This window comes from Pollachius pollachius, assembly GCF_949987615.1.
Source record: "Pollachius pollachius genome assembly, chromosome: 20".
In the NCBI taxonomy this organism is placed as follows: Eukaryota; Metazoa; Chordata; class Actinopteri; order Gadiformes; family Gadidae; genus Pollachius; species Pollachius pollachius.
Genome location: NC_136953.1, coordinates 13,094,939 through 13,107,896, shown reverse-complemented (window position 1 = coordinate 13,107,896; position 12,958 = coordinate 13,094,939). Strand labels below are relative to the sequence as shown.

At 45.5% G+C, this 12,958-nt stretch overlaps 1 protein-coding gene across 1 annotated transcript; it reads left to right on the top strand.

The window, feature by feature from the left end:
- The first annotated feature begins 7,882 nt into the window (after positions 1-7,882).
- On the top strand, positions 7,883-12,173 carry LOC307091205 (uncharacterized protein). The gene is made up of 5 exons (XM_079758129.1): positions 7,883-7,983; positions 8,283-8,358; positions 10,595-10,648; positions 11,124-11,381; positions 11,572-12,173. The coding sequence occupies exons 2-5, from the start codon at positions 8,284-8,286 to the stop codon at positions 11,848-11,850; spliced, it is 666 nt and encodes a 221-aa protein (XP_079614255.1). The 5' UTR covers positions 7,883-7,983; position 8,283; the 3' UTR covers positions 11,851-12,173.
- The last annotated feature ends 785 nt before the right edge of the window (positions 12,174-12,958 follow it).

The window sequence follows — 12,958 nt, the reverse complement described above, 5'->3', positions numbered from 1 at the left end:
CCAAGACGCCGACTAGGATGTTCAAAGGGCTGGGTTGCACTTTTTACTGATTTACTGATCTTGTCACCTCGTGCACCTGGTGTGACCAGGTGTTTAGCCTTCATCTCCTCTATTAACCACAAGGCCCTGTTGGGGAACCCTGAAGAGCCCGGGGTTAGTTTAGTCTATCGCCCCCTCAGTTGCTAGGACCAGGGCGGGAGCCATGCTAGATCATGGCTAGTTTTTTTTTTCTGCAAATATATGTGTGTGTATCTGTCAGTGAGAGAGTGTACATACCCTACTCCTACTTTAATGGATGACCTGTAGAATATTAGCAGCTGTTATGGAAGCAGCAGATGTCTACACACACACACACACCTGTAGGGAGGCACCAGCAACACTGTTGAATCTGTTGTCATGGAAACCTCTTTTTCATCTGACATGTATATTGGAGCTTTTCTGTGTAATCCTAAGGTTATGTAATGTCCTATGTAACCTCTGATCATGCCATCACCTATGTCTCTCTGTGGTGCACATGAGAAAGTTGTTTATAGGTTACCAGTCAGAGTGAAGCAAGTTCCAGTCCCTATGATGTTGATCATCCCATTTGTGTCAGAACCATTTGTTTTCATGGGAGAAATCACCACTTATCACCAAAAGAATTTTAACCAAGAATAAGAAGCAGCAGTCATCAACTTCAAAAAAGTATTTCCAACATAGTTTTGTTACTATGTAAGTGATATGATGTACTTGCTATTGTGCTCAAGACCATGATTCAAATCTTGCTTATGTTGGTTGTTTCTCAAGGACAAAGACATTATGTGACTACAATATGAAAGATAAAATCTTACTATCATTACACAAGTATGTTAGTGCAGAGTGGTAAAACCTACTAATGGCAGTGCAAGTCCTATACATTTTGTTGGCTTTTTTTTTTTATGCCATTATGTGAATATAATCACGAACATAAACTCTGCCCATGAATTGCATGAGTGTTGCAGTGGCAAGATATAATGATTCAAGAACCTGATATGATATCAAGCATTATTTTAGACTGTTTCAATATGTACATCTATGGCACATGGAAAAACTCTCAGTTATCAGCATTGACTTTGTGTGTTTAACTTACACTGAGTGTAAGTTCTTCATGGGTGGATATCTTCAACATAACTTTCATTGATTCATAAGATTGTGCAAAAAAGTTGCATAACCCTCTTAGTTGTAACACCCCCCCCAGCCCCCTGGAAGGGGGGGGTGGAGGGGTTCTGCAGACATATTGGGGGCCCTTTTGGGGGTACCCCCTTCTTGGTGGCCGTGTGAGCGGGGACTCGAACCTGAGTCCACAGAGTGTTAACCAACAACCCTTAACCGCTGCACCACCAAGAACGCCGACTAGGATGTGCTCGGAAGTTGTACTTGGCTTTGCAATTCACATGATGCAGAAGTAAGAGTTCATCTCTTGGACACCACTGAGACTGATCAATCATCAATCAATGCCCTTCTTGGTGGCCGTGTGAGCGGGGACTCGAACCTGAGTCCACAGAGTGTTAACCAACAGCCCTTAACCGCTGCACCACCAAGAACGCCGACTAGGATGTGCTCGGAAGTTGTACTTGGCTTTGCAATTCACATGATGCAGAAGTAAGAGTTCATCTCTTGGACACCACTGAGACTGATCAATCATCAATCAATGCCCTTCTTGGTGGCCGTGTGAGCGGGGACTCGAACCTGAGTCTACAGAGTGTTAACCAACAGCCCTTAACCGCTGCACCACCAAGAACACCGACAAGGAATTGCTCGGAAGTTTTACTTGGCTTTGCAATTCACATGATGCAGAAGTAAGAGTTCATCACTTGGACACCACTGAGACTGATCAATCATCAATCAACACCCTTCTTGGTGGCCGTGTGAGCGGGGACACGAACCTGAATCCACAGAGTGTTAACCAACAACCCTTAACCGCTGCACCACCAAGAACGCCGACTAGGATGTGCTCGGAAGTTGTACTTGGCTTTGCAATTCACATGATGCAGAAGTAAGAGTACATCAGTTGGACACCACTGAGACTGATCTATCATCAATCAAACCCCTTCTTGGTGGCCGTGTGAGCGGGGACTCGAAGCTGAGACCAGAGTGTTTACCAACAGCCCTTAACCGCTGCACCACCAAGCCCTCCGACTATGAATTGCTCGGAAGTTGTACTTGTCTTTGCAATTCACATGATGCAGAAGTAAGAGTTCATCACTTGGACACCACTGAGACTGATCAATCAATGCCCTTCTTGGTGGCCGTGTGAGCGGGGACTCGAACCTGAGTCCACAGAGTGTTAACCAACAACCCTTAACCGCTGCACCACCAAGAACGCCGACTAGGATGTGCTCGGAAGTTGTACTTGGCTTTGCAATTCACATGATGCAGAAGTAAGAGTTCATCACTTGGACACCACTGAGACTGATCAATCATCAATCAATCCCCTTCTTGGTGGCCGTGTGAGCGGGGACTCGAACCTGAGACCAGAGTGTTAACCAACAGCCCTTAACCACTGCACCACCAAGAACGCCGACTAGGATGTGCTCGGAAGTTGTACTTGGCTTTGCAATTCACATGATGCAGAAGTAAGAGTTCAGGAGTTGGACACCACTGATCAATCATCAATCCCCTTCTTGATGGCCGTGTGAGCGGGGACTCAAACCTGAGTCTACAGAGTGTTAACCAACAGCCCTTAACCGCTGCACCACCAAGAACACCGACCAGGAATTGCTCGGAAGTTGTACTTGGCTTTGCAATTCACATGATGCAGAAGTAAGAGTTCATCAGTTGGACACCACTGAGACTGATCAATCGACACCCTTCTTGGTGGCCGTGTGAGCAGGGACTTGAACCTGAGACTACAGAGTGTTCACCAACAGACCTTAACCGCTGCACCACCAAGACGCCGACTAGGATTTGCTCGGAAGTTGTACCTGACCCTCCAGTTCACACGATGCAGAAGTATGATCTACAGAGGTTATCCAACAGTACTCTCCACCACACCACTGAGACGATCAATCATCAATCATCTAATAAATAAAGAGGTCACACATGACATTACAATGTATAAGGTGTATTTCTTCCTTCATTGGTTACCTCAAGGCAGACAATGAGAAGGGGTGCTATGTTAATTTTAATTTCAATAATGATCTCCTTCGCCCTAGGAGACCGTCTATATGGTCTAGTATGCCTTTATCTCTGATCAGGGTCTTGTCAACAATATTCCGAGAAGGAACCCATGAACGTTCTTCAGGGCCGTAGCCTTCCCAATCCACCAAGTACTGGACAGACCTCTGGACCCGACGGGAGTCCAGCAGCCGATTCACATGAAAAGTGGGGTGGACTTTCATGGACCGGGGCAGTTGGAGTCTGTAGGCGACTGGATTAACCCGGTGGGTAATCTTGAAAGGGCCAATGTAGCGTGGGGCAGCTTACGGGACTCAACCCGTAACGGTAGATCCTTCTGTCCCGGGCGGAAGATAGGAGCCGGTGTCCGGTGACGGTTGGCTTGCACCTGGTTCCGTTTGGCAGTGCGAAGCAGTGCCTGACGAACCCTTTTCCAGGTTTGTCTGCACGGCCTCACAAAATGCAGAGCAGACGGCACCCCTGCTTCATTCTCCTGCTCTGGGAACAAGGGTGGTTGGAACCCAAACTGGCACTGAAATGGGGATAGTCCAGTGGAGGAGGACTGGAGGGTTTTATGAGCATATTCCGCCCACGGCAACTTGGCGCTCCAAGATGAGGGGTTGTCAGCAACCAGGGTGGCCTCCATCTCCTGGTTTACCCTTTCTGTCAGGCCATTGGACTGCGGATGGAACCCCGAGGACAGGCTGGTAGTGGCCCCTATGAGTCGGCAGATGGCTTGCCATATACAGGAGGAAAACTGGGGGCCTCTGTCCGAGACGATGTCCTGCGGCAGACCAAAAACTCGGAACACATGGAGAAAAACAAGCTTAGCGGTCTCAAGTGCAGATGGCAACTTAGGTAAAGAAATTAGTCTGCAGGCCTTAGAGAACCTGTCAACAATAACTAAAATGACACTGTTACCTTCTGAGACGGGTAGGCCAGTCACAAAATCCATGGACAGGTGCGACCAGGGCCGACTGGGAGTTGGGAGTGGTAAGAGCAACCCTTGAGGATGCTGACGAAGGTCTTTGCTTCGGACACAGGTAGCACAGGCGGCAACAAAGTCCTTAACCTCCTTCTCCATCTCCGGCCACCAGAAGCGTCGCTTGAGGAACTCCAGAGTTCTTTGGGCACCTGGATGTGCTGTGAGATGCGAGGAATGGCCCCACTGGAGAACTTCAGACCCTGCTCTTCTGGGAACAAACAGTTTACCATCTGGTGCAGGTCCCGGATCAGGATCCTGCTGAAGAGCAGGATCTGCGTCTGCGTCTGCGTCCGGAGTCCATCCAAAAGGTGCTGCTTCCTTCTTGGTGAGAGCAGAGATAGGAGCAGCCACAGAACTAAAACCTCTGATGAACCTCCTGTAGAAGTTTGCAAACCCAAGGAATTGCTGGACCTCTTTCACAGTCTTAGGAACGGGCCAGTCTCGCACCGATTGAGTCTTTCTTGAGTCCATCAGAACCTGACCTTGTTTGATGATGAACCCAAGGAAAGCCACCTCGGTGACGTGAAACTCGCACTTCTCAAGTTTTACATACAAGTGGTTGTCTCTGGAGGACCTGACGCACATGTTGGCAGTGCTCGTGACGAGACTTGGAAAAAAATCAAAATGTCAGCCAAATAAACAAACACAAAAAGGTTAATCATGTCACGCAAAACATCATTTATCAGGACTTGGAAAACAGCTGGGGCATTAGTGAGTCCAAAGGGCATCACTTGATATTCATAGTGTCCAGAGGGGGTGTTAAAAGCTGTCTTCCACTCATCACCTTGTCTGATGCGAACGAGGTGATAAGCATTGCGAAGGTCCAACTTAGAAAAAATGGTGGCCCCTTGAAGAAGATCAAAAGCTGTGGAGATCAACGGAAGGGGGTATCGGTTGCGTATGGTGATCTTGTTCAGACTCCTGTAGTCTATACAAGGGCGCAAACCACCATCTTTCTTCCCCACAAAGAAAAACCCTGCACCAGCAGGGGACGTGGAGGGGCGTATAAAACCAGTGGAGAGGGCATCCTTGATGTAGTCATCCATGGTCCTCCTTTCCGGCAAGGAGAGCGAGAAGATCCGACCACGTGAAGGACTGGATCCTGGCAAGAGTTCTATGGAACAGTCATAGGACCGATGGGGTGGAAGTTTGCAGGCCCTTTGTTTGCGAAGTGGAGTGGTGGCTGAAGTAACCTTTCCATCACCAATAGGTTGGCCATCTAAAGCGGAAACAGAAAGCGGAGTCTCCAAGGCCTCTTGGGGAATCTGCAATCTTCGGACAAGGGCAGTGTCCATAAAATTTCCAGCAGCACCAGAGTCTAATAATGCCCGACAGGAGTGGCTTAGCTCTCCCCAGGCCAAGGTTACTGAAAGGTAGACTCCTGTGCATGGGAGCTCGGGAGAACGAGTGACCCCCGTCACGGCCCTCCCAAGGCTGGACGGGGCTGGTCTTTTCCCAGGAGGTCGGGACAAAAGAAATGAATGAACTGAAATGTCCTGATTGGCCACAATAGATGCACAATCTCTCCCTTCGTCTCCGATCCTTTTCCTCCTGAGAGAGGTGTGCTCGTCCAATCTGCATAGGCTCTGTGGTGTCCATGGGAGCAGGTTGGTTCCACAGGGGAGTTATAGGTGTGGGTCGGCTCTGGAAGCTTGGCTGCTGGCCGCTGGTCTGGTCCCGTCTACGCTCTCGGAGACGATTGCCCAGACGTATGGCCTGGGAGATGATGGACTCAAGATCCTTAGGACACTCAGTTGCAGCTAAACAGTCTTTCAGTGATTCAGACAAGCCATTTAAGAAAGTGGTAACAAGGGCCGTCTCATTCCAGCCACTCTCCGCGACCAAAGTACGAAAAGAGATGGCGTAATCCGAAACCCGGTCTCTCCCTTGACGAAGGAGCAAGAGTTTCTTAGCCGCCTTTTGTCCTGAGGCAGACTGGTCAAAAATTCGCAGCATCTCATTACTGAAAAGAATAATATCCGAACATTCTGGACCCTGTAACTGCCAGATTGCAGTGGCCCAGGCTAACGCCTTGTCAGTCAATAAAGTTATAATATAAGCTATCCTGGATCTAGCAGCAGGGAACGAAGTAGGTTGCAGCTCAAAAGTCAACTGGCATTGTGTTAAGAAACCAAAACAAGCACCTGGGTTACCATTGTATCGTTGAGGAGTAGGTAGCCGAGGTTCTGCACTAGGAGGTGGAGCTACCGGTTGAGGTGGAGCCGGCGGATCGGCGGGATAAGGCTGCCCACCTGGGTCTGGTGGATCCTGGCCACCAAGTAGAGTGGGGCTAGGACTCCCCGCTGACTGGACGAGTTGCTGAAGAAGGTGGTCATGTTTGGCAAGAGTCTGTTGTTGGAGAGCCAGCGCCTGTCCATGAGTATCCATAGTGGAACCAAAGCTATTGAGAGCTGCCATGATTTTTTCAAAGTCAGAGGCAGCAATAAACATAGTATCAGGGGCTCCTGCCGATGCTGTCGCTGGGTCAGTCATGGTTGAGTCTTCTGTCACGGCTTGGTACACAGGAAACTAGGGTGACTCAAGTGCGAAGCAAAAACAGGATTAGTGTAAGGTATTTATTCCTCATTAATAAAGTTCCAAAAGCTCAGAAGATCCAAAACACAAAACACAAAGTCCAAGTAATCCAAAAGGCAAAAACACAAAAAACTCAGTCCAACAATCCAAAAGGGCAAAAACACAATCAAAGTAAATCCAAAAGGTAATCCAAAACTCAGATTATGGGAACAGTCCAGGGTCAAACAACAAGAAATCCAAAACGTAGAGTTCAAGACCAAGGTCTACTCACATGGGTTCAGTGAAGACTCAACAGAGACAGAGTGAAAGAACCAGGCTTAAGTACTGTGAGACAAACACGGCGGAACCAATCACATAACTAATTAACAGGGCCAGGTGAGTCTGCTTAACAATCGACATAAGGTGGAAACAACACAGAGAACAGAAAGACAGAATTGGCGCCATCTAGTGGTCTAAGACACAATAGTCCAACATTATGACAAAAACGTCAAGTTGTGTTACTTTGGTCTAAGCATGTGTCTATAGTGTTCAAGCAATGGGCAAAAACTGTAAATGGACTATATCCTGGAACTTTGCATTACACACACTGAAATGACTGAGATTTTCTACAAGAATCAGACAATTTCTAAACAACCTACTCTTCTTTTTCTATTTTTCATTGCCTTATATTGTGGTTGTTGCCTGAGTGAATGTGAAGCAATAAACTGGTAATTTGTTCAACTTGTTCTTTTTTCTTAGGCTACCTCTCCTTTCAAATCTAGGTAGATATTTAGTGCTTTTCCTAGTACTGGCGCCAGACAAGCGCTACACTTGGGTAAACGTTAGCTGATTTGATTAATGACATCTGCAACTGTGAAACTGAAACTGTATGAATAACTCTGTCAAAGTGTATTCTGGACTCACTCTGCTAGAGAGGAGTCTAATGTATGCATGCATTAAACCTAGGTTATATATGTTCTACAAGTGTTGTTTGCTTTTTGCATTAAGAAATCTCATCTTTCCTAGACGCAATATCTGTTAAAGGAAATTGCCACGACTATATTAAATATAAATATGACATGTTACTTAAAAAATATCATTGGTTAAACGCTCCACTGGCCCCACCTGCAACACGAAGCGCCCCGGTCCGTCAGTGGATAACACAGAATGAAAGGGATGGTGATGTGCCTTCTGTGTGAACAGAGGGCTGGGCTAAAACGAGAGCTACTCCTCTAACCCTAACCCTAACCCACACCGCCAACCTTCTGGCCATCGAGATTTTATTGCAGCTTCAAGCAGGTCGATTGTGAATTCACTCTCACGGACATCCGAGCATCTCCAGCCAACAGGTGAGGACAGATACTGACCCTGTGTCTGATGGTTACCACGCGTACCAAACATTACAATTGTTGTTTTATTTCCTCTTGTCCTTTAAACTTAAGCATGACAGAGGCTCAATGAAATTGTTATTTTTTTGGGTTAGGGTTAGGGTCTTTAGGTCTTTTTAAAATTGTTCTTATCGTTATTAATATTAAATATTTATTATTTATATACATTTTTATATTTGAACTCCCACCAGACAGGAAAATAGTACTATGGAATTGCTGTCTGTGCCAGAAAGAACTTCTTGTTCTTCTGTGCTCTTTAGGATGACCCGCACTGTCTTATCCATCCTGGTGATGTTTATGTGTCTTGCACCGATACTGGAGGTCAACAGCACACTGGTAAATATGTCCGGTCTTTTTTTACTCTGCGAAGAGCTGCAGTTCTTCTGGATAAAAAGCACTATACAGTAGGGCTGGACGATTCAGGGAAAAATGTGAATCACGATTTTTTTGCTTAGAATCGATATCACGATTTTCTGCCACGATTTTTTTCTCACAAATAAAAAAAACATTTATTTATTTATTGCACACATGAACCATGACAACAAAAAGGTGCAGTATCAAAAACGAGTATACTGAACCAACTTTAACATAATTAAGCATAAATAAAACACAAATCTTTTCGTTGGAACATAGGCCTCTCATATGACCCTATATGTGACCCTGAATATGGCACTTAAAAATTCCTGGCCAGAAACACAAGTCTGTCCACATGCTCTGGCTTTAGTGATGCACGGTGGCATGTCACAATGTCGCCCGCTGTACTGAACAGCCGCTCAGAAGGTGAGCTGGTAGCTGGAATGCATAGGTATTTCTTCACCAACACAGACAACGGTAGATATACAGATCTATTTTGCCCCCACCAGATTAAGATTAATCTTCACCATAAACATAACCATATCCTTTGCTAGATGGAAAGCAGTTGCGTCCGTTATTTCCTTACTCCTACTGGAATTATGTGGGTATGGGGTTGCCTTGTGCAAGGTGTCAGTAATGGATGCCTGTGTTGTTAATGTTGGACGACTTTCAGACTTCTTCTTGCCTTGTACAGCTTCATCATATTGCACTTTGTGGTGACGATTGAGGTGCTGGTATAGTTTTGTAGTGTTACTTTGCAGTGCTGCAACGATCGCAAAGCATGCCTTGCAAATCCCTTTAGACTGACCCTCGTTGTTTTGCTTAAAGCCGAAATACTTCCACACCACCGAATGCGAGCCTTTTTTTGGAACGAGTTCCGTTTGTGTCTGAGGGGTTGGCTGATTCTCGCCACTAGTAGCTGGGTCCTCATCATCAAAATCCATTTTGTCTTCACTGTTTATCTCTTGTCGCACTCGCAGTCGCACTATCTTTCCGAACTATTGCGCTCTCTGCTGCTCCATGAGTGAAACATTTGACTAAAAGGCGCTTCGTCGTTGGCTGAGGGTGAAGCCCTTCTCAGAACCTAGAAGGGAGAGAGCGCTTGGGAGTGCTTTTAAACCATGGACCTATGTCGCCCGAAAGTCGCGTTTGTCAGTTGGACTCGGCTCATAAAAAAAAGAATCGAATTCTTCGAAGGCGTGTTCATGGTCCAGGTGATAACGTGACGCCTCGTCAGTGATGACGCTTACGCGTGTTCCCGACAGTGACCGTTCATGTGCACTGCGTTCGGAATCTAAAAGTTCTTCACAGCAGGGTTTTTTTATGCGATAAAAAACTGTCAGAACTAAACAGAACTTAGTAGGATCAGTTTCAAATTCGAATGCCTTTATTTCCTCGTAGCCTATCACTTACTATCATTTTGCTTTATTTTATGAGAAGCACATTGTATTGCCACTGGCTACACTTTCCCTTATCTAGAGCTGGTTTACCAGTGCACAACGTTTAAAACTGAGCAAAGTCGAAGCCAACAGACGGTTACAACTTCAATCAATAGTAAAGTATGTGATATGATGGTTGATTCTTCTATATTCTTATCAGCTTCCACGTGTGAAGAAAACAAAAATCACAATTTCTTGATCCCAATCTTAAAGGGGACATATTATACCACCAGGTGTGTGATTAGCCATTACAAGCTGTTTTCAAAATGTGCCGCTTCTGACATCACAGCTGGGCGTTTCCACCTAGATGTATGACGGATAGATGAAGTTTGCTACAGTCCACTGGGTAGGCTGGTAGACTGATCTATCCAGTACACACCTAGGTGGACACGCCCAGCTGTGATGTCAGAAGCGGCACATTTTCAAAACGGCTTGTAATGGCTCATCACACTAGCACCTTGTAGTATAATATGTCCCTTTTAATCTGAATCCCAATTTGGGGCCAAATTCATCATTCAAATAAAGAATTTAAGTCGAAAACAAGAAAAGAAGAAAGTATAAGGACACTGGAAGACATGTAGAGCAAGGGGTCATTTAACAAATGCATGCAATGCGCATGAAAATTATTTCCAATGCCTCAATTCCACCTCTCTGTACCGCTGTTATGCTTCTTAAGGGGTCATAGCAGTTGGACCACTCGGTCAAGGGAACAAATGTCATTTGAAACTGCAGAAAGACAAAGCAGTTATCTAACTTTTGACTTCTGCTCCACCTCTCAGGATGACCGAAAGAAGAAGGTTCAAGCTGTGGAATTGGAGTTCAATTCCCTGAAGGTGAGTCACATCTCGCACGGCGCTCTAAGACCTACGGCACAAATTGGGCACGGTCACTCAGTTGCAAAATAAACTGACATTGGCCAGACTTAAAATGAAGAAGCTAATCTTATGATTTAATTTATTCAGGTCACAAACATCTTTTACCCCTTTATTCTGTGTCTGGGTCTTGCATCACCCTGTCAGAGTTGATCGCACATTAATGTCTGGCTCACTGAACGGTGGGCCCAAGTCCCTTACATGGTGTAGAAATAACTGATACCAAAAAACAACACAAACTGTAAAACTTTGGAAATAAAAGAATATCCAAATATAATTAAAAAATATGACCTATGTTGTCTGTGTTGGTGAAGAAATACCTATGCATTCCAGCTACCTATGACCTTATATGACAATACGCAGCACAATAAAGTAACAACTTAGCTTAAGCCGCTATAAAATACGAACTGTAACCTGTTGTTCTCGCCGCATCCAGGACTACTACAATACTCGGAAGGACGCCGTCGCTGAAGAGTTCAAAGAGATTGAAAGTGAAATGGACGCTATATCGGCCATATTACAACAAGGCATTGGGCCCAAGTTTGCGGCAATCAAGAAGAACTCTGAGACACTGAGGGAGTGGTACACTGAAACTAAACATCAATTTCTCCTGTTCACTGAAGTCTTTGACAAGGCGTATGAGTTTATCCAGAAGGGAATCGAGGGAGTCAAAGACCATGTCCATGAAAACGAGGTGAACAAAGATGAATTATAATCACACCTTATTAACATTAGCATAAGTTGATGCATTAGTAAGCATTATTATATGGCATTAGCATAGGGGTTAGAGTGAGTGGGTTCATCAATGCTGATGCGATGATGAACTATAAAATACAAACTGCCATAAAATACAAACTGTAACCTGTTGTTCTCTGCGCTTCCAGGACTACTACAATGCCGGGATGGACGCCCTCGTTGAAGAGTTCAAAGAGTTTGAACGTGAAATGGACGCTGTATTGGCCATAATAAAACAAGGCAGTGGGCCCAAGTTTGCGGCAAGCAAGAATTACCTTGAGACACTGAAGGAGTGGTACTCTGAAACTAAAGATAAATTTCTCCTGTTCATTGAAGTCTTTGACAACGCGTATGAGTTCATCCATGAGGGAATCAAGGAAGTTAAAGACTTTGTCCATGAAACCGAGGTGAACAAAGATGAATTATAATCACACCTTATTAACATGAGCATTAGTTAATGCAGTAATGAGATTTATTATATAGCATTAGCATAGGCGTTTGAGTGAGGGAGTTCTTCATCGCTGATGCGTCACTGCGTCACAAACAGGATGATGGAGGGTGGAACCTGTTAGCCCGTGTCAGAAAGTGTCAGTCAGGGTCATATAGTTTAGGTTTCTGACTGCTTTATTTGTTGTTTTTGTGGTCGTATTCAGGATTAACTGAGTGAACATCTGTACAAATGTCATGATGTTTTGGGTTTGGGTCTTTCTTTTCACAATATCTGTTCGGCCTGCGTTTGTATAAAGATCTTGCAAACTCTCCCTAATTACTGGTAAATATACGTATAAATAAATGTTTTTGTCATATCTTGGTATTCTTATTTGTTTGGACTATATTTTTTTTCGTGCCTTGTGAAAAAGTATAGAAGAGAAGCTGATATTTATTTGGCAACAGACTTTGACAAACCGAATGCAGGTCTCTGTGAACACGCCCTAGCCTTAAAAGAACTGCAGATTCCCATACAAACACAACAAACAAAAACATGGGGACAAAACAATCAGTGGAAATCTAGTTGAACGTTCATCGATGTGATTGTTGCTATATTATGCCATTTAACATTTGATAGCAAATATCAAGTATATATATATTGTGGCAACCCGTTTCCCCGATTGTCAATACCCGGCAGGAATCACACAGGAATCAAGGGTTAAAGCCGCAGTCGGCGTTTATTTCGAAGCCGTGCAACACATTAAATGCGGTAATGCTGAGCTAGGGTCTCCGCGAGCCTCGTAGTCTCTGGCGCCTTTGTGTCGTCCTTATCTCCGTTCTCCTCGAGTCAGTCCTCCGCTCCCCTTTTAGAGGTTTGCACCCACGTGTACTCCCTCTGGCCAGGTGTCCCTCATCCGGCTGATGGGGTTGAGGGTTGTGCTGCTCTCTGTCGCCGGCTGGTGGATGGCGGTGGTACACGCCCTCCACCACAAACCCCCGGACCCTCCCGGTGGGGGTCGGGATGCCACACTCCTTCACCGCTTGATGAAGCCCCCGGTTGGCTGGGTCCCAACCCAGGCAGGCATCCCGGCGTGACAGGGCATCAGC